The sequence below is a fragment of the Phyllostomus hastatus genome, unplaced genomic scaffold, assembly GCF_019186645.2.
Source record: "Phyllostomus hastatus isolate PE091 unplaced genomic scaffold, TTU_PhHast_1.1 phas_scaffold_385, whole genome shotgun sequence".
Taxonomy (NCBI): Eukaryota; Metazoa; Chordata; class Mammalia; order Chiroptera; family Phyllostomidae; genus Phyllostomus; species Phyllostomus hastatus.
In genome coordinates this window covers 14,103,655-14,127,665 of record NW_025334026.1, presented here as the reverse complement: position 1 = coordinate 14,127,665, position 24,011 = coordinate 14,103,655, and the positions used below count along the sequence as shown (strand labels likewise).

Here is a 24,011-nt window from a genome sequence, read left to right as displayed (position 1 = left end):
AACACCTATTCCCACCTTTACTGGCTGAGCATCTTGCAGGCCCCACCCAGGGGTGGGCTGCTCAAGGGCCCAGCCCCCACTGCGCCCTGTGGAGCAGATCACCACACCTGCACGTCTGTAGCTGCTCAGGTGCAACAGGACTGGCTGGAAGAATGCCTGGTATTAAGGACCCAGAGCAGGGTCTATGAGGGCTTGTGTGGAGGTTACAAGACCTGGGAAGAACCTGTCCTCTGCCCTCCTACTCCAAGGGAGCTGACTCAGTGGCACTTAAGGCATCTGGGAGCCCACCAGTCCCCACCCAGCAGCTGGGCTCAGGCAGTCACTAAAGGCTCCAGCAGCCTCTTCATTGGGTCTTCCCAGTGTTCTCCTGTCGGCCCTGCAGGCCCAGGGAATGCTGCCATTCCCTCTACTTCCACAGCCTGCACACCTGGCCGCAGACGCACAGGTGCGGCCACCCACACAGGTGAGTGCCGCACACAGCACCACCTCGTGCTGTCCTGGGAGCTGAAGAGAATTCCCCTCTCACTTTTTAACACCATTGTGAGGGGCAGGGGTGGGGTGGGCTGTGTGTGCATCGGACTCTCGGATTTCCCTGTCCTCACTGCATCCTGTGCCCCAAGGTTGGATTAAGTGTAACCCAGGCAGAGTCTGACTCAGAAGCTGTCACCAGCTCTGAAATTTGGAACAGTAATAAGTTCAAATCTTCTACCAATTCCATTCTCCAATCCCACATGCTACCCAGATGGAGGCGCTTCACAGAGGGGTGTCGGGAAACCTCCTGAGAGAGATGGATAAAGGAGAAAATGGCTTTAAGTGATGCCGATATTTTTTAAACTCAAATTATGCCACTTCCCTCAAACTGTGACAAATTAACCCAAGCGAGTGGCCACGGTGTGGCTCCAAGGGGCTGACCCGAGGCACATGCCCATCAAAACAGTTCCTGGCAGGGCTTGCGCTGCCCTGCGCCAGGGGCCAGCAGTCTTCTCTGAACACCTGATGAGCTGCGAAGGGAGACCCTTGTGCCGGGCTCCCCGCTTCTATCCTGACAAAGAGCTGACTCCGGGCCGGCATCCCAGGCCCGGCGCCAGCTGCCGTTCCCGGGGAGGCGGCTCACAAGGGCCTCCCCTGAAAGGAGAGAGAGATTTGCAGGAGCTCCTGCCCAAGCTCTTGCTGCCTCCCCCCAGCACAGAACTCGGCTGACAGCTCCCTGAAGGTGGCGCACACACGGCGGGCCTCGATGTGTCTGCGATGGATGGCGTGCTTCCACTGGTGCCGTGCGGCCCCAGTGAGCACGAGCAGAGAGCGGCGGGGTAAGGGCACGGCCACCTCCACCTCCTGGCACAGGACGGACCTGCTGGGGGCCATCACGCCTTCCACCAAGGCTTCCGGGAAGCCGGATGGGGCCAGGCAGAGCAGCAGGCTGCCGGGCGCCTCCCGGGACATGGACAGCACGGTGGGAGACAGGAGGTTGAGGCTCACCAGCCGCTCCCCCCACAGCCAGGTGTCGTCCAGGTGGGGGTCGATGGCTGAGCCCCGCTCTGGGCAGTAGTCCAGGTTACACTGCTCCACGGGCCGGAAGTCCTCCAGGATGGGGTAGAGGCCCATTCTCCGCACCACCTCCCGGCTGAAGCTGGGGAGGCCTTGGAAGCCAGTGGTCTTGAGCTTTTGTTTCCGAAAGTTGACTTTGGGACCGTAGTCCTGAAGGAAGAGGACAGAGAGAAGTGGAGAAGTGACTGAGTTCACGGAAGTGTTACTGCACACCAGGCCTCAGGGATTCGGTCACAGTGACCAGAGAGCAGACATTTCTGACTCGTGGGTGTGACGTTCCAGGGGGGAGAGGCCGACGGCACTGAGACAAGAGGAGCACACCACAGAGGCACTGAGACAAGAGGAGCACACCACAGAGGCACTGAGACAAGAGGAGCACACCACAGAGGGCAGCAGACACTAGGGAGAATAGTAAGGCAGGGAAGTGGGCGCACACGGCATTGCGGGTGTCTCAGCCTCAGCACCCCAGAAGGCAGAGCTAGAGACAGGAGGCCCATGGGTAGGCAGGACGTCCCGGACAGGGTGCTGAGGAGCGGGGCCCTGGGAAGGACATGCGGCGAGGGAACGAAGGCCAATCCGAGGTGGCGCTGCCCAGTTGGGCGGCGCTGGGCACAGCGGGGGTGCGGGACCAACAGGGACAACAGTTACCATGCCACCCAGCGGTCCTACCAAACACACATACACCCGAGAGAAACAGAAACAAGCCCGCACAGATGCACGCACACAACGTTCCAGCAGCACTATTCACAACAGCCGAAAAGTGGTGACGGCCCAGGTGGCCACCAGCAGGTGGAGGGATAAACAAATGGCACAGCTGGCCACACGACGGAACGTGAGCCGTCCCGAAAAGCCGTGGAGCATCGACACGGGCTGCGGACTGACGGACCCGAGGACGTCTGAGTGAAAGACACCAGACACAGAAGGCCACGTGCTGTGTAAGCCCGTTGACAGGAAACGTCCAGAACAGCCCGATCCGCAGGGACAGACAGAGTACATCAGTGGTCACCTGGGGGAACAGGGGGACTGCTAGGCAGTGCGAGTGTCCTTTGGGGTGACAGAATGCTGCAGAACTGGCCCTGACCGGTGCAGCTTGGTTGGCTGGGGCTCGTCCCACAAGGCGCAGGCCACTGGTTTGATTCCCGGGGGGATGCATGCCGGGGTTGTGGGTTCAGCCCGTCAGGGCGGGCGTGAGAGGCAGCCGGTCAATGTCTCTCTCACTGACGTTTCTCCCCCCCACCCCTAAAGTAAATAAATAAAATCTTGGAAAAAAAAAGTTTCAAAACTAAATAGTGGTAATGGTCAGACTGCATTGTGACTATACTAAAAGCCAATCCACTGAATTATACATTTTACTTTTTTAAAGATTTTATTTATTTTTAGACAGAGGAGAAGGGAGGGAGAAAGAGAGGAAGAGAAACACCAATGCGTGGTTGACTTTCATGTGTCATGTGCCCCCCACCAGGGACCTGGCTCGCAACCCAGGCACGAGTCCTGACTAGGAATCGAACCAGCGACTCTTTGGTTCGCAGGCTGGCACTCTCGGCAGTCATCAGCTGAGAGTGAGTCACACCAGCCAGGGCTGAATCTACATTTTAAATGGATGAATTTCATGGTATGTGCCTTCTATCTAAAAAGCAAAACAAAACAGGGAGGTGCCCTCTAGAATATACCCCAGATTTTTGGCCTGAGGTATGAAAAAGGGGGCCATTTATCTGCCGACTCCTACCCTCTCAGGCCCCCCTCTAATAAAGGGTGGCTCCTTCTGGTGGGTCCTTCTCCTTCCAGGCAGGTCCCACAGTGCGTGGGTGAGCGCCTCCTGCAGGACAACGCTAGGCAGCAAAACTGAGACGGGAGTGCGGCCGGCAGAGGGCCCAGGAGCTGGGCCCTTGAGGAACACGGAGGAGGCTGCTGTGGCTGCTGTGAGGGGCGCCAGGGAGCAGCCGGGAAAACAAAGGCTGGGCTGAGGCCATGCAGGGCCCTCCCGGGCACTGTGAGGACCTGTGTCTAAGCCGGGCTGGGAGCCCTGGAAGGTGCGTAGCAGAGAGTGACAGGGTCTAATGAGGCTTCTCTGCAGTCACTTTCCTCATTGAAAACTGACTGAAGAGGGGTGAGGGCTGCCCCAGGAAGCCCCTGAAGAAACCCCAGGGAGGAAACCCGGGCCAGCATGCACGCAGTGGTGGTGGCAGGGAGGGTGTTCTCAGATTCATATGGTTTTTGAAAGAAAGAGCTGACAGGAGTGGAAGCGAAGAGACAGAGAAACCCGGACAGACGCGCGTTTCCGGCCTGCGCAGTTTGGGGTCTGCCGACCAGAAGCCTGGGTGGGAGGCGGGAACACGGGAGCCCACACAGTGCCGGTTGGTGCAGAGGGCCCTGACTCGCGACGTCAGCAGCGGGTGTCTGAAGCAGGACCCAGGAGAGGCCCAGGGGCTGAGCCTGAGATCCGGCCGCTGGGTGGAGTTTTTGAGTGGGTTAGGCAGGAAGGGGAGGACAGGGACTGAAGACAGTGAGACTAAACTCTCTGAGGAATTCCACTGCAGAGATAAGGAGATGGACCCTACTGGGAGGCTGGGAGAAAAGATCCAGTTGAGGCAAAATCCATCCTGGGGAGAGAGGGGAGTGATGCTGGACAAGGTCGCCTGAGTAGAAGGGGCCAGCACGCAGCTGCAGGGGCCCGGAGAGCCCAGGCGCGGGCCAGAAGGCAGGAGCACCCACTCTCGGCAGGCGGGTGTGCCGGTGCGTCTCTGTTTTCTCAGACAGGCAGGTCGTGAGCTGGGAGTGAGGAGGGGAAAGAGGTTTGGAAAGACAGCAGCAAAGTGGTGACCTTAGGGGGGAGGGGGTTAGATACGGTTGTGGTAGCAGGAAGGGCCCAGAGACGGGGAGACCTGATAGCGGGCTGCAAACGGGTGCGAGGGAGGGGAAGCTGGACATGGCCAGGGCTGTGGGTGAGCAGAGTATGAAGGAAGGACAAAAGGCGGAGGGGGCACCCGAGGAAGTCCCTGTAGTAACAGTGGGCTGTGGTGCAGGGTAAGGAAAGACGCTGGGAAAGGGACAGTGGAAGGGTGGCCGGCTGGATGGCTCACATGTCACAGGTTCCAGTGGCAGCAAGGACTGCTGGAGCTGAGGAATGGAAGGAGGGACCTAGACGGGGAGGAGCAGGACTCTGTCCAGCCATGACCCCGGACAAAGAGGAGGTCCAGGGCTCGGAGGCCTGGAAATACGTGAGACCGACTGGAGGCAAACTTCGGGCAGGAAGGCATCGGGCAGGCTTCAAGAAGCCCTCCCTGACAGTCGCCGGGACTGGGCCAGCCAGGCGAGGGCTGAGAGAGCTGCCGGCCATCTGCCTCAGAGGCCCGGCTCACCGGCGTCCTGTGGGGAGGTGAGCGGCCGAGTGAGCCAGGCACACCCTGGTGCGCATGCAGAAGAGGGCGCTGAGCGGAGGTGGGCAAAGGGGCCCAGTGACGTGACCACCCTCTCTGACAGCCCCACCGCTCCTCCCCAGCTCTGGGCCCCTACCTGCTTCCTCCGTCCAGACTGTGAGAGCCTCCAAGGCTCACGGTCCATCAGCTGCACCATCTCAGCTTCCTCCTCCTGGGTCACGAAGTCCTCTATCAGCGTCACGCCAGGGAAAGGGAAGGCCCAGCCTTCAAAGTCAGACTCCTCGGCCCCCACGGCCCAGCCAGTGTCCGAGTAGTAAACAAAACGATGCGTTTTCTGGAAAAGAAAGACAGGGGTCCCAGAACCACGGGAGCCTGCCGTCTGGAGGTGCTCCCAGCAGCGGCCCCTGCCCAGTGGCTCACCCACCCCTGACGCCCCTTTGTAAGGGCAGCTCGAGTCTAGAGAGAGGCCACACCCCTGCCTGGGGCTGCCTCCAAGAGAAGACTCTCTTTTTCCTCGCCCACTAAAGGGAAGAGCATCTGCATAACCATTTTTCGTTCTCCCCTTTATAACCAAGGCTCAGCAAAGATAAGGAAAGAGCCAGAGGCTGCGCAGCTGGTGAACACCCTGCTAGCCCAGTTTCTGTGTCGCAGTAAGGTGTCTTCTGTTCTCTGCCTTGTGAAAATTAGAGGAGACGAGTGTAAAAACATCCAGCTGGACCAGAAGTCTGAGAAACAAGCTAGCCCTAAAGCTGAGACCCCATGGCTACCCAGGGCATGAGCAGCACGTGTTGGAGGGCCAGAGGAAGGAGGCCCTCTCCAGTCAAGCTGGGGACGTCCCTGGGCCCTGCCCCTCCGGTGGCAGCCAGAGGCACCGCCAGAATCTCCCTTCAGAAAAGAGCAGAACTTGCTGGTCACTGAGAGGAGAGCTGGGCCGAAAGTCTCCTGCTGCAGAGCCACCAGGATCTGCCTCAGGCTTTGACTGGAGGCCATCCTCGCCCCGAGCAGCTCCCAGCCAGTGACTCAGCATGGACCAGGCCATTTCTGTCCGGTCTGGGGCTCCTCTATGGGCAGCGTTTGCCCTGGAGCTCTCACTGGGTTGGCCATGACTCTTACATGGCAGTCTGAGGTCCTCCCTGACCAATTAATTCTGCTTCTTCGCCCTTTGTGTTCCACAGGCACTGCTACCACCCCATCCTAGAACCACCGCACCCTGTCTCTGGCACCTCACAAAGGACACGTTAAAAGTAGGAGTCATCCTGGACATTTTGCTCATCCCTCAGCCATCAGACCGGGAAGGCGCTACCCCCGGAGTGTCCTGTGTCTGCACACCCACAGCCACGGACACAGTTCAGACTTTTGGCGCTTTTTACCAAAAGTGTTTGTGGTAAAATATATACAACATAAAATTTACCATCTTTAATAATTATTTCTGTGTACAGTTCAGGGTGTTAGTACGTTCACTCTGTTATGCAACCAACCTCCAGAACGTTCTCACCCTGCAAAACCTCACCCTGCAAAACCGAAGCCGCCTGCCCTTTAAACAACAACTCCCCTTTTTCCCGGCCCCCGCCCCCAATGCCACTGTCTTATTTCCTGTCTCTGTGATGTTGGCTACTTCAGCTGGTGTAAGTGGAGTCCAATGGCATTGGACTGGCAATGCCATTTTGTGACTGGCTTATCCCACTTAGCAAAATATTTTCAAGGTTTATCCACACTGTAGCATACATCAAAATGTCCTTCCGTTTTAAGGCTGGATAATATTCTATTGTATGTACTGCTTTTGTTTACCCATCTATTCATCAGTGGACACTCCGGCTGCTTCCACCGTGGGCCTTCAAGACCCTGCTTTCAATTCTTTTGGGTATATCGCCAGAATTGTTGGGTCATATGGTAATTCTACTTTTAATTTTTTGAGAAACCTTCACACTGTTTTCCAGAGGATCTTCCACACTTTTACCAAGGACACTGAACAGTTTCTTCACTGGCTTCCCAGCCTTCACACCATCCTACCAGCTCCCAGGACTGCTCTCGAGTCCACGTGTAATTTCCTTTAAAACCCTTCCTTAGCTCTCCATGCCCCAGGACAAGTTCCAGCCTACCCAGTGGCCACACGACCCGCCCTCTGTGGACGCGGCCCAGGGCCCTCATCTCCCTCCCCTGAGGGATCACCGGTCTTCCAACCACACACCTCTGGCCCAGGCCTAGACTCAAGCAGTTTTCCCTGCTGGAACGCCCTTTCAATCAATTAAATTCTTCCAGGCCCAGTTCAAAGGCAGAGTCGTTTTTCGTTAATTAATTGGAATTAATTTTCTCCTTGCTCATTTCCATCCAAGGCCTCTGGACACTTTTGCCCTGGTTTTCAGCATCCTCTACTCTTTCCATATCGTCTCCCCACTTGCCCGTAAGGCTCCCAGGCCCACACGGTGCGGGGTGGGGGTAGGATTGTTATGTAGAGGTTTGCTGTTAAGACTCCCCCCAGGTCCCCGAGATGAGCTAGGGTCGGACTGCACCCACGACCCAACCCCTTCTCCACTCCAAGCCCACTCCTCAGAGCCCGCTCTCCTCGCCCCCGCAACGTCCTCACGGAGAGGGCCCCCTAACACGGTTTGATCCAGGACCGTATACATGGTCAGTCTGGGCCTCAGTTTCCTCATATGAAGAATAAAGCTGCGGGCGCGCCTCCTCACCCAGCCCTTACCTGTGGGGAATGCTGCCAGGGTGGGTCACCTCCACGTTGCCGTTCGCAGATTAGACAGGTCCGGATGCCCTTGCAGCCACATTCCCGAAGGACCTCGGGGGCCGCCACCGCCGCAGCCGCCATCGCTGTGTCCTAGCGGCCAGCGCGCAGGCGCGGAGTCGCGGGAACCAATGGGACTTGTAGTCCGCACGCGGGGCACGAGGCCCGCGGGGCCACTTCCTTCCGGTCATCATCAGTGAGGGACTTGCGGGGCGCCACCTCCTGGGCTCCGGTAGTCGCGGGCACCAGCAGCGGACTTCGGGAGTCGCGGGCTCTGCAGGACGCTGGTGTCCCCGATACGGCCAGCGTGGGCCGGGCTTCCTCGCCATGGGTCCCCTCTCGGCGCGGCTGCTGATGGAGCGGGGACGACCCAAGACCGACCGACTGGGGAAGATCCGGAGCTTGGAGTAAGAGGAGGGCCGGGGGCGACGAGGGAGGGGTTCGGGAGCGAGGCTGGGACCCTTGCCTGGCCGGATTATCTCCCAGTCGGTTGGGCAGAGTCTCTAATCACTCGGGCCAAACGCCGTCCTCTCGTCAGTAGATGGGCAGGGTTGGCTCCGAGTGGCCTCACCCCTGAAGAGGGCCCGGGCTGCTGAGGACAGTGGTGCAGAAAGAGAATTGAGCAGCCTGTTGAGATAATTACAGAGGGCCTGGGGAGCACAGAGGTCTTCCTCCAGAGGATGGGGAAAAGCATCCTGAAGAGGACCAGCTGCTGGGAGTTCTAAATTAGTTACAAAGTAGTAATTTTAATAAGTAGGGTGCTGGGGAGAGGTGTGCATGCCCAAGAAATGCCAGGTGAAAAAGCCTTTGGAGGCACCCTGGGCTGCCATAGGTGTGGGGCCTGAGGCCTGCCCGCCCTCTGAGACTCCCCTCTGTCCCCACCCCAGCCTGTCAGGGCTGAAGCTGCTCACAGAGCACTTGGACCCCAAGCTCCTGAGCCGTCTGACGAAGCTGCAGGAGCTGGACCTCTCCAACAACCAGCTGGAGACACTGCCTGCCAACCTGGGCCTGTCCCACCTGCGCATCCTTCGCTGTGCCAATAACCAGCTGGGAGACGTTACTGCCTTCTGCCAGTTTCCGCAGCTGGAGGAGCTCAGCCTGGAGGGCAACCCCTTCCTGACAGTAAGTGGGTTCGCCTAGTGGCCCCCATGCCTGGGGCCGGCATTCTGTTGGGCTTGGGCTCTCAGCAACCCCGGAAGCATTCTTCTCTCATTCTCCAGGTCAATGACAACCTGAAGGTCTCCTTTCTCCTGCCCAAGCTGCGTAAGGTCAATGGCAAAGATGCTTCCTCCACTTCCTCTCAGGTGGAGAATCTGAACCGGGAGCTGACCAGCAGGGTAAGGGGGCTGGGAGGTATCTCTGGGGTGTGGGAACAGTCGGGAGCCCTGAGGAGTATGCAGCAGGCTTGGACACTTGGAGGACACTGAGGGAGGTTACAAGGGCCTCTTCCCTGACACCTAGTGGCCCTTAGCCCTTAGCCTAACTTGGTGTTGCTCTGAGCCTGGTTGTGGTGTGAAGCCTCTGGTCCTTGGGCAGTGTCCTGGCCTCCATGTGTGCAGGACCCAGCAGGGGAGGTTGAGGCACTTTCACAGCAACTTTACCCGGGACAGACTACCTTCTCCCGTCTGGGGCTGTTACCCGTGTATGTGTGTGTTGCTCTGATCTGTGCCACATGCAGCTAAGAAGGCTGTGGTTTAGGGAGGCTTCTAGGAGGCAGTGAGGTTGAGGCACCTGTGGCCATGAGATTGGGGGCAGAGGGGCTATGGAGGGTCCAGGGGTGCACTGAGCCTGGATCTGGCCCCTCTTGTTCCAGGTCACAGCTCACTGGGAGAAGTTCATGGCCTCACTGAGCCCTGAGGAGGGAGCTGAGAAGGCCCAGGAGGACTTTGTGAGGTCTGCCATCAGGGACGTCCACTATGGGCCCGAGTCCCTCAGCGAGTTCACCCAGTGGCGGGTATGTCCTCACCTGACTATACTGAGAGTCTGTTTCCCCAGCTCCTTGCTGGCTCCCATGCCCTCAGCTACCCTGGAGGTCTCTGCTCAGGAAAGGCACCACTATTGGTTGGACAGGCCCTTTCTCAACTCAGGAAGCGCAAGCTCCCTCTGACTGGGTGTCTGAGGAGGGGCTGAGGGGCCCCAGGACTGTGCCCAGCTTCTTGATGGCCTGGCCCCACCCAGGTGCGGATGATCTCTGAGGAGCTGTTGGCTTCTAGTGGGACCCAAATGCACGAGGCTGACATCCCGGAAAAGTCCCTAAAAGCCATGGCTGCCCAGGAGCCCAGGGTGAGTGTGGTTCTGTGTGGTTCCCAGGGCTCTGAGAGCCTGCCTTGGCCCTTCCTACCTAGGGAGGCTGCGGGGAAGCAGAGGGTCCTGGGAATGAGCCCAGGAGACAGCCTGCAATACCTAAGCTAACTCCCTCTGACCTGGGGCCAGTTCCCGCTTGCTACACCCCCGGGGAGGGCGCAGGTCAGCCTGTGAGAGGGAGGAAGGAAGCCCTGGGTAGATGGTCCCATGGTCACCAGCTCTCAGCCACCCCTTCCCCCATGCAGGCCAGGCCAGTGGCCTCAAAACGGCCGGATGACATCCCACTCAGCCTCTCCCCCAGCAAGCGGGTGTGCGCCTCCCCACCGGCCCAGGCGGAGGGCCGCCCCATGGGCTCTGGTGGCAGCCAGGTAAGCTCTAGCAAGGTGGCAGGGAGTGTGTGGCTGGGAGCGAGGGTTGAGGCAGGTGTGACCCGCTTCTGCCCCCACAGCCTGCCCCGAAGTTGGAGCCCCTGCACTTCCTGCAGTGCCACAGCAAGAACAACAGTCCTCAGGACCTGGAGACCCAGCTCTGGGCCTGCGCCTTCGAGCCAGCCTGGAACGAGGGTACACCCTTGGCGGGCAGGCAGAGCAAGGGCCTCAGGGAACACGCAGAACGAGCTTCCTAGACAGGGGTGCCACCTGTGGGGGGTGGCCTGGGTGATGGGGAAATCAGGAGGGGCAGAGAGCTTAAAAATGTCCCGGCACCCTGACCAGTGTGGCTCAGTTGGGTGTCATCCCACAAAGCAAAAGTTCACAGTTTACTTCCTGGTCAGGGCACATGCCTGGGTTGTGGGTTCGATCCCCAGTTGGGGAGCGTGCCAGAGGTGGACGATCAGTTTCTGTCTCACATCAATTTTTCTTTCTCTCTTTCTTCCTCTCTTCCCCTCTAAAAATAAAAAAAAAAATCTTAAAAGGAAAAAATAAAACATCATCAAGGCCAGGTGGAGGGCACTGCAGGGGGAAACTTTACAGAAAATGTTCTCACTAGGCTATCCCCCCAAAACAGGGCACACGAGGGCCACGTCCCAGACTGTGGCCACATGCGGCGGGGAGGCTGTGTGTGTGATAGACTGCCAGACGGGCATCGTGTTGCACAAGTACAAGGTACCTGGTGAGGTGAGTGCCAGGGCCCTGCTCCTGCAGGGCGGTGGCAGAGCCCTGGGGGCAGGAGTGCCACCTATTCCCCAGGTGACCTTTTTCTTTGATGCTGGGCCTCAGTGTCCCAGATCTGATCCTGCATGCATGTGCACCCATGTAGTTCTGTCCCTTGGTGACTGCCCCACCCCTGACTCCCACAGGAGTTCTTCTCAGTGGCCTGGACAGCCCTGACCGTGGTCACACAGGCAGGCCACAAGAGGCGCTGGAGCATACTGGCGGCTGCAGGCCTACGGGGCCAGGTCCGGCTGCTGCACGTGCGTGCTGGCTTCTGCTGCGGGGTCATCCGCGCCCACAAGAAGGCCATCGCCACCCTCTGCTTCAGCCCCACCCACGAGACCCACCTCTTCAGTAAGACCCTCTCCGCATACCCCCAGAGGCCCCCCAGCACCCTGTCCTGCAGCCTGATGCCTCAGCGCTCCCTCCCTGGGATGTTAGGGGACTGCTGCGGCTGGCACTCTCACTCCAGGCTGCCAGGGCTGGCTCCGGCCTTGACAGAAGCGATGCGACTTTGTGGACAAATGACTGGGCTTCAGACCCTGGCTTTTCTCACAATCTGCTCTGTGGCCTTGGGGCTTTCCGACAACCTGGGCCACTCTGTTCTCAACTGGGGCAAACACCCATGGCCTTTCAGTTGTGGTGAGGGTGATGTGTGAGCAGCACCTTACAAAGGGTAACTGCCGGGTGTGGCACTCACTAGGTTAGGGGAAGATAGCGACTGGGGCCACAGCCCTCCCTCTGTGCTGGAGAGGGGTTGGCTTTGGAGCCGCAGTCTGGGCCTTTCAGGAGGGCGCAAGGCCTCCTCAGAGCCGCCTCTCCCCTCCTATCTCTTACTCAGCGGCCTCCTATGACAAGAAGATCATCCTCTGGGACATCGGGGTTCCCGACCAAGACTACAATTTCCAGGCCAGGTGAGGATCTGGGCAGCGCTGGTGTGAGGAGAGCTGGCTGCCAGGGGTGTGGACACCCGGGCCCGTGGCCTCATGCTCTCCCTTTCCCCTGCTGGCAGCCAGCTGCTCACACTCGATACCACCTCCACCCCCCTGCGCCTCTGCCCTGTGGCCTCCTGTCCGGACGCCTATCTGCTGGCTGGCTGCGAGGGTGGCTGCTGCTGCTGGGACGTGCGGCTGGACCAGCCTCAGAAGAGGAGGTGAGGTGGTTGGGGTGCCTTGAAGGCCAAGCCTCAGAGCTGGGCAGCTGCCAGTGCAGATGTCTGACCCAGGCCCACCTGCCAGAGGTGGTGCCAAAACCATGCGCGATGCTCTGGCAGCCAGAGATTGTCTTCAGGGTCCTCTTCACAGAACTGGCCTGTCCGTACCTCCTGATGCCTTTTGAGTAAAGGTCCCTGTGACCCGTTCCTTCCCTAGTGTCTGGCTGTGGGATTTGAGCTGGGTCGGTTTCCTCTCTGGGCTGTGATCACCTCACTGTCAAGCTGGGGCTTCACTGTGCCCATGTCCTGTCACTTACTAGCAATGTGACATTCCTGTCCTAGCATAATTTCCTCATCCGTAGAGCTGGGAGAGTCACCTGCATGCCAAGCCCAGTGGAGGACAAGGGGGATGGTGTCTGGGCAGGGACAGTGCCCTAGAAGGCCAGGTTGAGGCTTGTGGCTCTTCAATGCCACTTGGAAGGACCAAGACAGCATGGGGTCCCAGCCCTCTCGGGGCCCACAAACATAGTGGCAGAGACATGTTTAATGCAGCCAATGTTTAAAACCCCACAAAGTGTCATGTCAGCTATGAAGGAAAGAGAATCCAGCACTTTGAAAGGGGAACAGGAAGGCCAAGGGACTCGAAGTGACCAGTGGCAGATGCATAAGCTCACAGGTTCGTGCTCTCCACGTGAGCCCTGTGAGGGAGTCGGGTGGCTAGAAAGAAGGAACAGTGCATCCCCAGGGGGAACAGCATGTGCAAAGGGCCAGTGGTAGGAGGAACTGGCTGACCAGGGAGGCCTGGCCGCGGCTTGGTGTAAGACGAGGTGGTATGGTTGCTTGGGCCAGAGTACACTGGCTTTGTTGGCCATGGTACGATTCTGGGTTTTCCTTAAGTACAGCGAATAGCCTAGAAAGAACTTTAGGACCGGGTGACATGGGTGAAAGAGCTGCTCCTGGGAGGGAAGTAGTAGAAGCCCTGGCAGGCTCTGGCGCTCATCCAGCCAAGTGTTGGTGGTGGCCCCGTGCCACCCCTGGAGTTAGGCCCAGGCCTGTCTCCTTCTTCCCTGTCCACTCACGTCTGCCTGGTCCCCGAGTCCTGTGGCATTTCTTCCCCACATCCTAGATGTGTCTGCTCCTCCTCAGTACTTGCCTGCTTCCCTGCTTCCAAGTGTCCTCTCGTTCTCTCCAAGCAGCGTGATGCTACACACACTTTCAGCTTAGAAACATTCAGCAGCCACTCTCCACTGTCCTCAAGGTCACAGCCACCCCCTTCCCAGTTCCCCTTCTCAGGCCCCCAGCACTCGGCTAGAAATGCCTTCTTGCTCGTCTCCCAGTCCCAGAGGTGCTGCCTCTCTCCAGAACCCGCCCTGGCCACTGCACCCCCCATGCTGGAAGAACCAGCCCCTAATGCCTCTGGGCTCCCACCACCTGTGATGCAGTGTACAGTTGCTGGCTCCCACTTCCAGGGTGAGACTCAATCCCTCCAGGGCCCGGACCAGATATCCTCAGTTGCATCTTCTGGCCTCCACACAGGGCAGGGCCCAGAGTAGGGGCCCAGTGAGTGGTTCTCATTGGATGAATGGGAAACTCTATATATTTGAAGGTTAACCAGCATCTTCTGTGGCCCCACAGGGTGTGTGAAGTGGAGTTCGTCTTCTCTGAGGGCTCGGAGGCATCTGGCCAGAGAGTGGACGGGCTGGCGTTTGTGAATGAGGACGTCGTGGGTGAGCAAGCCCTGCTCAGGGCAGTCTGGCCTCCTGGGACCCTGCTAGGCCCTGACAGTGCCTTCGTGGATTGCTTCCCCCTGGGCTAGGTGTTAGGTCCAAGAGCTTCTGGGGGGTCCCCACCGTGGAACAAGAAATGCCTGGAGAGGCCCTCCCAGGCAGTTCTTCATTCTCCCTCACAGCCTCCAAGGGGAGTGCCCTGGGCACCATCTGCCTGTGGAGCTGGAGCCAGACGTGGCTGGGCCGGGGCAGCCGGTCCGCAGTGCCGGTGGTGGTCCTGGCTCGGCTGCAGTGGTCGCCCACGGAGTTGGCCTATTTTTCACTCAGCACCTGTCCTGGTAAGCCCACCTACACACCCCACCCCGCCTCCCACCTCCCGGAGCTCCACCCCACCTTAGATTCCAATCTCTGGCCCCCCGCAGATGAGGGGATTGTGCTCTGCGGGGATGAGGAAGGCAGCGTGTGGATCTACGACGTCAGGCACGTGCTAACCCAGCAGCCTCCACTGCCGGCGGTGCCGCAGGCCCCCACGCAGGTACACACAGTTCAGCCCTCTCCTCCCTGCGGGGGCCTGGTATCCAGGAAGGAGCCCAGCCCCCCTCTCTCTCCCCACCAGATCCTGAAGTGGCCCCAACCCCGGGCCCTCAACCAGACAGTGACCAAGACTATGGTGAACACGGTGGTGGCCAACCCCACCTTTACCTACCTCACTGCTCTGACGGACTCCAACATTGTAGCCATCTGGAAGAGACACTAGCCTCCAGCGCAGAGTGCCAGGGATACAGCTTAACTTATTCAACTTTTGGGCAGAGGATGGGAATCTTTCTATGAGTGAATATTTTTATTAAATGCTCTACTATGGAGAAGCCTGGGGAGCTGTTTGTGGGCCCCATCTGGTGGTGCTGGTAGGAGTAAGTCAGGCTGAGCTGGCATCGGGGCTTCCACAGTGGAGACTCACGGGAGTACAGGGGTTTGAGCGGTCCCCTCCTGTTCAAGCCCGCCTTCCCTGCAGCCCCCCGGGTTCCCAGTTGGTGCAGAATGCGTTTGTTCCTGCCACCCCTGCAGGCAGAAATCTGGACTTCCGGGCCAGTCCACTCTGCAGTGTGGCCCCAGAGTAGCCCTGTCTTAACAGGTCAGCTACGTCCACTGAGCCTGACAGTCCATTTGCTGGGAAGTTGCCTCTGCTTCAGCTCACATCCCGGGCTTTGCCAGCCACACTTTATTAGGAAGGTGAAACAGAATCTATGTACAGGACACGTCGGTGTCGGGGTGAGGGGCTCTCTGGGATAGCTCCAAAGAGGACCACAGCTGTGAGAGGCTGCAGTCTTCTACTTGGTGCCGGGAGAAGGGCTGGTGCAGGGTAAGAACTGGCCAACCCAGACTGCTTCCAGCCCGCTACTCAATTCCTTCTTGCTTGTCTTTGATGGCCACCTGAGGGGAAGGAAAGACAGTGCACTTAGCTGGAGGGGCTGGGTGAGGGTGTGGGAACTCAGCCCCAGGTCTGCCAGGAAACTGCTTCCAAGCCTCCAGGGTGCAGCCACGAACTGGAGAGAAACAGTAAACCAGGCCCTGAACAGCTCCAGAGGGCCGGGCAGCCAGCAACCCAGGGTCTCTTTGGGCCAGCCCCGCCCACCCCATTACTGTTGTTGCCCAGGACAGGAGTCAGATGGAGCAGAGGTGCCTCCTGGTGAGTATATGGCAAGCTGTGGCAAATCTGAGACTGTGGGTCTTTCCCACTCTAGGTTATCTAGATTTTGAGGCTCCCTGCCTGAACAGGTGTGACCCCACCTTAGGATGAGCTGCCCTCTAAACAGACAAACACCCTGGACACAGCCAGGCCTTGCAAACCAGAGCAGCCAGCACCTGCATACAGACTTGGAGGAGCAGCACTAAGAGGTAGTGGGCCCTGTGCTTCCTCGGGGACCATGAGAGTGCTCGAGGAGACCCTAGAGCGCTAGGCGAGGGTCCTGCCCGTGGATGCAGACAGCAGGCCCCAGGCTGCAACATCATAACCTCATCCACACTCCTTGGAGGCTGTGGTGGAAGTCCCTGCTCTCTCATCACCTCTGTCCCTCCCCCAAATAAATCAGAGAAAACAACTCAGGTTGTCCTAGGTCTGGGCATGATAACCTGCATCTCTGAGACATACAGGGTGGTGCCCAGACCACCCCACCCCACCCCCACACAGCTCTCTCCTCACCCGGAATCGCTCTTCCAGCAGGGACAGCTCGCTAATGAGGTCTGTGATGGCATTGGTGAAGGCCTCCTGCGGGCTGTAGTCTGGCGTGGTCTGCACACGGATGATGATCTTGTGCTCCAAGGGGTGGGGGACTTTGTAGCCAGCAAACAGCACCTGTGGGTCCTTCAACAGCTGTCTGAGATACAGGGACAAGCCGCGTGAGTGGGCCGGCGAGTGCCCTTGGAGCTTACCAGGCCTTCTAGCCAAGGGGTCTTCCCGTTGTCTGTAAGCAAATGCAGCTGGCAGCAGGTGGTCCCCTGCTCTTAATTTTTAGTTGTTACCACCCCCCGCCACAGAAACAAAAACAAAACAACAAAACACACAACCTTCAAGTAAAACAGGTATTTTGGAGAAGATATGCCATATGGGGACTCTTCCCGTCCCCCCCGTCCCCCCCCCACTATCCATGAGGATCATGGTAAAAAAGGTTTCCAATCACCTCTTCCCTTAGGGGAAGTCAAGGACCTGCAATGCCCTGAAAGAGACCTCCCTAGGCAGTAAAAATCCAGCCAACATTCAGTACCACAGAAGCCCCATTCCCAGCCCAAAAAGCATCTGGCACCACAGATAAAGGCAGCAGGGGTGCAAGGCCCCAGACTCTGAGCAGTTAGAGAAACGGAAGTCCTTTAGGCAACACCCTGGCTGCTGCTGTTCGCCCCACAGCGCCCTGCTCTACTCGGCTGTGGTGAAGTGAAGCCAGTGTTGTTTGCTGGGCTTTTCTCCAGAGCAGCTCAGAGGGGCCTGAGCTCCTAGAGGAGGGGCCTGTGCATAGGTGTGGGCACAGCTCACACAGCAACGGAAGAGCAGGGCCCCCAAAGAGCCTGGGTGCACCACTGGCTTGGTTCAGGGTGGGAGTCATCCAAACCAAAGATGGACAACACCACCCTCTACTTTCACCAGGAGACCAGGCAGGCCTCAGCCTAGTCTCCAACACACAAACCTGGGAAGAGCCCGCTTCACTGACGGTGCTTTTCAGCTGTGAAAGGACAAGCCCCTGGGCCAGAGCATCAGTCACACTGCCAACTGCCTCCCTGGCCAGGACTTCACTGGTGTAAACAAGCACCCACCAACCAAAGTCGGGTACCCACCAGGGCACCGGAAGACCCCTCAGGCCCCCTTTACCTCTTCCCCTTATTTCTCTCAGTTACAATCTCCAGCATACACACCTTAGAATGCCAGGTGTTGCTGAGGTCACTGCACAAACAGGCAGGGTGGGTGGGAGCTAACCTCTGCTGCTACTTCATGCACATTAGCATAAAAACACAAGTAAGCTTACTTTTCAGTGGCTTCCTGCATATTCACTTATGTTAGATAAATAAGCCAATACAGAAATACATTAAGGGAAGAAATATTAGTGCCATTTTCAACAAAAGGTAGTGGAATGAGTGCATTGCCAGAGCAAGTACAGAAGGATTTCATGTAGCTCAGGGACCCTTAAGAAAATCTTCTGGAATTTGTACTTTGCCTCAAAGAGCCCCATTAAACATAGCACTCGAAAGCCTTTGACTTGAAACTTACGATTTAATAATGTTCCCTAGTGTATGATCTTCTTTGTTGATGGTGAACAAACAGGCATTGGGTACCTTGGTGTCCTTGTTAATGGTGATCCTAGGAAGAGGCAGAAACAAGAGATGGGGGTGGAGGGGCAGGGGCTCCCCTCCTCCCTGAGTCTAAACCCTACCCTTTAAGGTAGGCTCAGGTCCCACCTACTCCTGGAAGCCTTTCTCCATCTCTTCATTCTGGAAAGACCTCCCTGACTTAGCAGCAGTGTGTCTATACCCTGAACCTAGTTTCTGGGGGTCGATTGTGTGGGACTGCCACCTACTTGGATTGCTCCTTTTTCCTAAAGCAGCGTGTCTCAGCCTTGGCACTGCTGACATTTTAGGCTGGGTAATTCCCTGGCCTCTACCCACTAGATGCCAGCAGTGCCCTCTTTATGACAGCCAAAACGGTCTGCAGACATGGCCAACAGTCCCCTGGGGTCAGGGGCCAGTTGAGAAGCGCTGCTCTCAAGGGAGAATGAAGTGACTGGCAAAGGGCTAGACCATAGCGCCCTGCATAACCAGTCTGTAAAGAGAAGTTTGCAAAGCCAATCTTTAACTGGGTCTTTAGGTGCTGAGCCCTGGACTACAAACACGTTACATAAATTACGTCATTTAATCTCCCCCCAGATTTACGTACTGTGGTTTAATACAGTAATAAGCCAATTTTCCAGATGAGGAAAGTAGGCCTCAGGCAGATTAAGTCACTGGCTCAAAGATAGAGTCCTTAAGTGGGGGATGCAGGAGCCAAGCCCAGGCTGTCTGACTATTAGGCTGCATTTTCCTTCACCCTGCAAGCAATGAGGAGTCACTGAAGGTTTTACACAGGCGTTTGGAAGTTGGATATGAGTCTAAGAGCCATCACTCTGGTTGCAACAAGGAGGATAACGGTGCCGGGCCAGGGGACGAGTGAGAAGACTGCCAGACCCAAAGGAAAAGGCATTTGGATCCACACATTCCGGGTTCCAAAACAGACCCGCCACTTTCCCTGTGCCCGGGGAATCTCTGAGTCTCGGTGTCCTCATCTGCAAAAGGGAGACCCGTCCCCGCCTCGCAGGGCTATCTTAAGTTTGGCAGGCGCAGGAGCGAAACGCTTCGGGAACGGGCATTCGGGCAAAAGCTGCTTCCCCGCCCGCCCCTTTCCCCGCCGCGGCAGAGGAGGGCAAAAGCCCCACAACCTGCAGGGGCGGACGGCCGACAGCTAGGGGCCCGCGACCCTCGACCTCCTCGCCGGCCGGCTCCACTTACTTCTTCTCGCCTTCGAACAACAAGAACGACTCAAAAGCAGGAGGGGCGTTCATCCTAGCGCCCCAGCCGCGGACAAAGTCTCGGCTGCCAACACCAGCGCCTCCAGAACTCTTTAACGCAACCTCTTCCGGGTTAGCGCCCGCGTCTGCGTTTGCCGACGGCGCCAAACTCGTGTGAGGACTGGCCCACTGCCCCCTGCCGGACTGGAGGATCTTGCGCAGGCGCTGGAACCCAAGGCAGGGACCGAAGGAGGCTGGTAGTTCTTCGCAGGCTTGAGGCCAGACCATCCTTTCGTAGGTGCGCATGTGTGAGTCCAGAAAGTCCCTTCTTGGGTGCTCTTTGTCGCGTGTTTGGAGAGCTGGGAGCTGCTCTACATAGTGAGATATCCTCGCCCAAACTAAGCGGCAACCCAGAACTTGGCCTCTCTCTGCTCGTCACATCCCTTGTATCTTTGGAAATGTGCTCTTGGCATAAGAAGTCCCTGAACCGAGAATGGAGAATGGAGCCATGGGGTGTGGGGGCAGGGGTGGCCGGCGGGGGCGGAAGAAACCTCAGGGCTCATGGGCGTCCATTCCCTGAAGTAGACGGCTGGGTAAGGACCAGCCCTCTGCCAAGGCTGCGGGGGCAATTTGCTACAAGATCCTTTGCTGTATTGTACTGGTTTACCAAGTGGGCTTGTGCCCTCATGAGCTTCTTGTTATGGAGACAATTGTGTGAGGGCGGGGGCAGGAGGCAGGAGGCAGGAGGCAGGTATGTATACCGGTGTGAAAGAGGCTCTGGGAGGGATGAGTGCATCAGTCCCAGTTTTGATTGGTTGATCTTATGCAGACTACAGCTGAGTATAAAGGCCCTACCCAAGTTAGAAACAATGGGACTGGAGTCTCAGATTAGCGACTGGAGTACTAACAGCTTCCTTGCTGCTTCTTTCTTTCTTTTTTCTTTCTTTTTTAAAGATTTCATTTATTTATTTTTAGGGAGAGGGGGAGGGAGGAAAAAGAGATGGAGAGAAACATCAATGTGTGGTTGCTTCTCGCATGCCCCCTACTGGGGACCTGTCCCAAAACCCAGGCATGTGCCCTGACTGAGAATCAAACCAGTGACCCCTTGGTTCTTAGGCCAGCGCTCAATCCACTGAGCCACACCAGCCAGGGCCCAGCCTGTTTCTCTAGGTCTGGGCAGCAGCCAAGGAGCCCCCAAAGAAATCTGAGCTTCCACTACCATTTCCTGGGAAGGGCCATTTCCTATGGGAGCCTTGAGCCCTGGGGAGGAGAAGTGTCACTTACAGGAGGCCCACACCAACCTTGACCCTCCAGGTCCAGCTGGTAGGCACCTCTTTAACTGCTAAGGAATAGAAGGCAATGAAGGTAATGATGCCCTGAGGCTGTAACTCCCACCCTTCTGAGTCATCCTAGAAAAGTTTGGGTCAAGGATGTGACCTTTGCCAGGATTGCATGTGCCTGTACGTGCCAGTCTCCACTGGCTGACCTTAACTGGGCTAAGGTAGGGGGGTAACTTTCACCCAGCAGGACTCTCGCCCTCCTTGCCGCTGTAGATGTGCCCTCTCTTGGGGAGTTCTGGTCACACTTGCCTTTTTGTAACAGGGTGCAGCCAAGAAGGGGGCCCCAAATAGGGATTTGGAATGGAGCCCAGAACTCAGGGTGTCCAGGAAATATTAGGATGTCCTCACCCCCCACCCTCCAGGTGTGAGTTGGGGGAAGGGACAAATGGAGCAGGGCCATTGAGAGCTGTTTTGCATAGCAACAGCTTTGCAGCTAACCTCTGGTGTGGTCATTTAACATATCTATAACCTTTAACTGGTTGCATAGATATGTTGAATAGCTGTGGCCAAGCTCTGAGCCAGGGGAATGGAAGTAACTCCCCCGCAAGACGTAACTGGGGGCATTACAGCGCCTGGTGGGAGCTTGGAGAAGATTGGCTCCAGGACATGGGGCCATGCCTGCCCAGACTCACGATGACAGCCCAGTAAAGCTGGAAAGATATGAGAGGGCTAGCAAGTGTAGCCAATTGTGGGAGGAGTCGGAAATGGGGCTGTAGAGGAAGATTGGCCTGGGGATTTAAACCCAGAGGTGGCAGCCATTGGAGAGAGGACCACACGGCTGTGGTACTGCAGAGAACCATGTGGCTGTGGCAATAGGAGAGAGAACCATGCAGCTTTGCCAGAGTGGGGACTCCCAAGGCCCTTGTGCAGAGAGGATCACTTGGCTGTGGCAATAGAAAGAGCCACACAGCTCTGCCAGAGTGGGGATCCCAGCAGCTTTAGAAGAGGGAACCACCACTCAGCTTTAGCAGAGATCCTGGCGACACAGCTGATGGTGCTAAGAACTGAGGGAGGCCTTCCAGCTGAGAGAGATTACTGGGAAGGACCGGAGGCTGCCTGAGCCATGGACTTCTATTTCTTTTCCTGAGATACGGTACCCCAGACTGGGCAAAGGGAGAAAGAAGGACTGTGTGTGTTTGTGGGTGTTTTAAGGGACTTTGGGATTTTGATGAAGACATTAGGTCACTACTTTAAGTCTGTATAGCATTAAATAAACATTTCCTTTCCTTTTCACGAATCTCTGGCATTGAGAGATGTCTTTCCTATAAGGCGGCGGACATGATGAACCTGGGGGTTCCTTTTGGGTAATAGTACATTGCCCTTGGCCCCCCGTTGTTGTTCTGTAACATTTTGATTCCCAAACCAACATGAGATCCCCAAAGAGTCTTCAGAGGCTCGATATTAATGTGCCCCAAGAGGAGGTCAAGTGGCCGTTCCCATCTTCTGATAAGATAGGTCTGCCTGGCACAACTGGGAAAGGGGCTGCTGGGATAAAACATTGTCCAAATAGGAACAGATTCAGCCCTGGCTGGCGTAGCTCAGTGGATTGAGTGCAGGCTGTGAACCAAAGCATCGCACGTTCGATTCCCAGTCAGGGCACATGCCTGGGTTGCAGGCCATGGCCCCCAGCAACTGCACATTGATGTTTCTCTCTCTCTCTCTCCATCCCTTCCCTCTCTAAAAATAAATAAAATCTTTTAAAAATATTTAAAAATAGGAACAGATTCATAGAGAGCAGGCTGACAGCTGTTGGGGGCAGAGGCGGGGTACTGGGGGTGGGGGTGGAGGGATTGGGCAAAAAAGAAAACAAACTCATGGATGTGGACAAAATGGTGATTTCTGGGGTGGGTGGGGAGGGAGGGAGGTGGAGGTGGGTACAGGGAGAATAAATGGTGATGGACAGAGATGTGACTTGGGGTGGTGAACGCACAATACCATGTACAGATGATGTGTTGTAGAATTCTGCACCTGAAACCTGTATAATTTTGTTCACCACTGTCACCCCAATACATTTGGTGAAAAGGAAAATAAATGGCTCAGCCTTGGAAATAGGTGCCGGAGGGGCGGGGGGGGGGGGAGGTTGCGGGGGGGGGGGGGCCGGTGCAGTGTGCTCTGTCAGCGCCCTGCTGGGGCACTGTTGAGCCGGCCAGACCGAGGGTTGTTTGATTGTCTAGGGCAGAGTGCCTCCAACTGTGCAGGCTTGCAGACCAAGCCTGCCGTGTTTTTGTAAATAAAGTTTTATTGGAATAAGCCAAGCCTAGTAAACATACTCATTGTCTGTGGCTGCTTCTGTGCTCTGAGAGTAATTGTGACCAATACTTGCATGCCTGGACTTTTTCCGAAAGTTGGCTAGTCTGCCCTGACAGGCGTGACTCAGTCGGTTGGGCTTCATCCCACCAACCGAAACATTCCCCATTTGGTTCCTTGTCAGGGCCCAGTCCCGGGTGGGGGTGTGGTGCAGGAGACAACCAATCAGTGTTTCTCACATCGATGTTTCTCTCCCTCTTCCTCCTTCCCTTCTCCTCTCTCTAAAAATAGATAAAATTTTTAAAAGAGAAACTTTGCCCTGGCTGCTGTGGCTCAGTGGACTGAATGCGGGACCATGAACAGAAAGGTCACCGCTGGATTCCCAGTCAGGGCACAAGCCTGGGTTGCGGGCCAGGTCCCTGGCTGGGGGCGTGCAGAAGACAACCAGCTGATGTTTCTCTCACATGTCAATGTTTCTCTCCCTCTTTTTCTCCCTCCCTTCCCTTCTGACAATAAATGAAATATTTAAAAAATAAAAATAAAAAAAAAGAAGGAAAAGAAAGTTTGCCAATCTCTGATCTTGGGGAGTGGACCTGTGTTTGACTTTGATATTTATTATTCTATTGAATCCAGACCTTGCAGCTACTTGTGAACTTGCACACACTACCCCGTAGAGAACGTCACAGTCTCATCCCAGTGTTCGCTTCTCAGAACGCGCACCAGTGCCTGGCCTCTCAAAACCTTCTGTCACCAGTTTGGCCACACTCATTCTCTCCTTGATGTGTAATGATTTTTGGTGCCTGGTTCATTCCATATTTGTACGAGTCATTTAAAAATATATTTGAAAATTACACTTTTTGACAGGAATTTCCAGAAGCAAGTGGGTGGGAATTTGCCCAGGTTTCCCAGGGACAGGCCCAGAGGATGAGAGATGCACGTACTGTGCGAGCAGCACCTGCTAGGCTTCCCAGGGGTCTGCCTGGGCCGATGGCCAGCCCCCGGGGCTGCAGGCCTCGGGACATCTGGGGGCCCTGCCCCAGAGCCCGGGTCTGCCACAGGCCTGGCGATCCTGAGGGTATGGTGTTGGTGCAGAATCCCCGGGCAGTGGAAAGTGCGACCTCTGGCGCTCCCCTGTGCCACTGGCAGGACAGGAGTCGTGTCTGTCCCTCTCCTTTTTCCCAGGTGGCTTCCGAAAAGAACGCAGCCTCTGGGGCTGTCGGCAGCTCTGCTCAGAGCCAGAGAAGAGACCGTGGGGTAGGGGCAGTGCCAAACACTTACTCATTTGAACTCCCCTCTGTTTGCGGCGGCCACATCCACACCGGGACCCACTGAGAACGGTGGCGGGCATTGCCAGCGGGGGGCTGTTTGTGCAGTTAAAGCCCAGAACTCTACTTGTTGCA

The 24,011-nt window shown here is 56.8% G+C and overlaps 3 protein-coding genes across 4 annotated transcripts; 1 reads left to right on the top strand and 2 right to left on the bottom strand.

The window, feature by feature from the left end:
- Positions 1 to 808: 808 nt before the first annotated feature.
- On the bottom strand, positions 809 to 7,764 carry ALKBH4 (alkB homolog 4, lysine demethylase). The gene is made up of 3 exons (XM_045819406.1): positions 7,624 to 7,764; positions 5,062 to 5,259; positions 809 to 1,698 (listed from the first exon to the last, which is right to left on the bottom strand). The coding sequence occupies exons 1-3, from the start codon at positions 7,744 to 7,746 to the stop codon at positions 1,111 to 1,113; spliced, it is 909 nt and encodes a 302-aa protein (XP_045675362.1). The 5' UTR covers positions 7,747 to 7,764; the 3' UTR covers positions 809 to 1,110.
- Positions 7,765 to 7,828: 64 nt separating this feature from the next.
- LRWD1 (leucine rich repeats and WD repeat domain containing 1) lies at positions 7,829 to 14,858 on the top strand. Its single transcript, XM_045819655.1, has 15 exons — positions 7,829 to 8,069; positions 8,550 to 8,784; positions 8,883 to 8,999; positions 9,476 to 9,616; positions 9,841 to 9,945; positions 10,212 to 10,334; positions 10,415 to 10,529; positions 10,972 to 11,081; positions 11,264 to 11,471; positions 11,959 to 12,031; positions 12,130 to 12,270; positions 13,906 to 13,997; positions 14,180 to 14,335; positions 14,420 to 14,532; positions 14,614 to 14,858. Exons 1-15 carry the CDS (start codon positions 7,990 to 7,992, stop codon positions 14,752 to 14,754), a joined length of 1,950 nt encoding a protein of 649 aa, XP_045675611.1. The 5' UTR covers positions 7,829 to 7,989; the 3' UTR covers positions 14,755 to 14,858.
- A 324-nt stretch (positions 14,859 to 15,182) lies between these two features.
- On the bottom strand, positions 15,183 to 19,160 carry POLR2J (RNA polymerase II subunit J). Of its 2 annotated transcripts, none has more exons than XM_045819656.1 (4): positions 19,026 to 19,160; positions 17,755 to 17,844; positions 16,198 to 16,459; positions 15,183 to 15,428 (listed from the first exon to the last, which is right to left on the bottom strand). In XM_045819656.1, exons 1-4 carry the CDS (start codon positions 19,076 to 19,078, stop codon positions 15,393 to 15,395), a joined length of 441 nt encoding a protein of 146 aa, XP_045675612.1. In that variant the 5' UTR covers positions 19,079 to 19,160; the 3' UTR covers positions 15,183 to 15,392. The 2 variants fall into 2 exon arrangements, with proteins under 2 accessions (XP_045675612.1, XP_045675613.1); XM_045819657.1 differs by having other exon boundaries at positions 16,198 to 16,372.
- Positions 19,161 to 24,011: the final 4,851 nt, after the last annotated feature.

Bases quoted from the DNA above. Each gene is read 5' to 3' on its own strand.
- ALKBH4 (XM_045819406.1), bottom strand. From the start codon at position 7,746: ATGGCGGCTGCGGCGGTGGCGGCCCCCGAGGTCCTTCGGGAATGTGGC. The intron at 5,260-7,623 runs GTAAGGGCTGGG...TTTCTTTTCCAG, and splicing joins CCTGGCAGCATTCCCCACAG to AAAACGCATCGTTTTGTTTA. The intron at 1,699-5,061 runs GTAGGGGCCCAG...CTCTTCCTTCAG, and splicing joins AGTCTGGACGGAGGAAGCAG to GACTACGGTCCCAAAGTCAA.
- LRWD1 (XM_045819655.1), top strand. From the start codon at position 7,990: ATGGGTCCCCTCTCGGCGCGGCTGCTGATGGAGCGGGGACGACCCAAG. The intron at 12,271-13,905 runs GTGAGGTGGTTG...GTGGCCCCACAG, and splicing joins GACCAGCCTCAGAAGAGGAG to GGTGTGTGAAGTGGAGTTCG. The intron at 14,533-14,613 runs GTACACACAGTT...TCTCCCCACCAG, and splicing joins TGCCGCAGGCCCCCACGCAG to ATCCTGAAGTGGCCCCAACC.
- POLR2J (XM_045819656.1), bottom strand. From the start codon at position 19,078: ATGAACGCCCCTCCTGCTTTTGAGTCGTTCTTGTTGTTCGAAGGCGAG. The intron at 17,845-19,025 runs GTAAGTGGAGCC...GCCTCTTCCTAG, and splicing joins TTGTTCGAAGGCGAGAAGAA to GATCACCATTAACAAGGACA. The intron at 15,429-16,197 runs GTGAGGAGAGAG...CCTTCCCCTCAG, and splicing joins TGCTGGAAGAGCGATTCCGG to GTGGCCATCAAAGACAAGCA.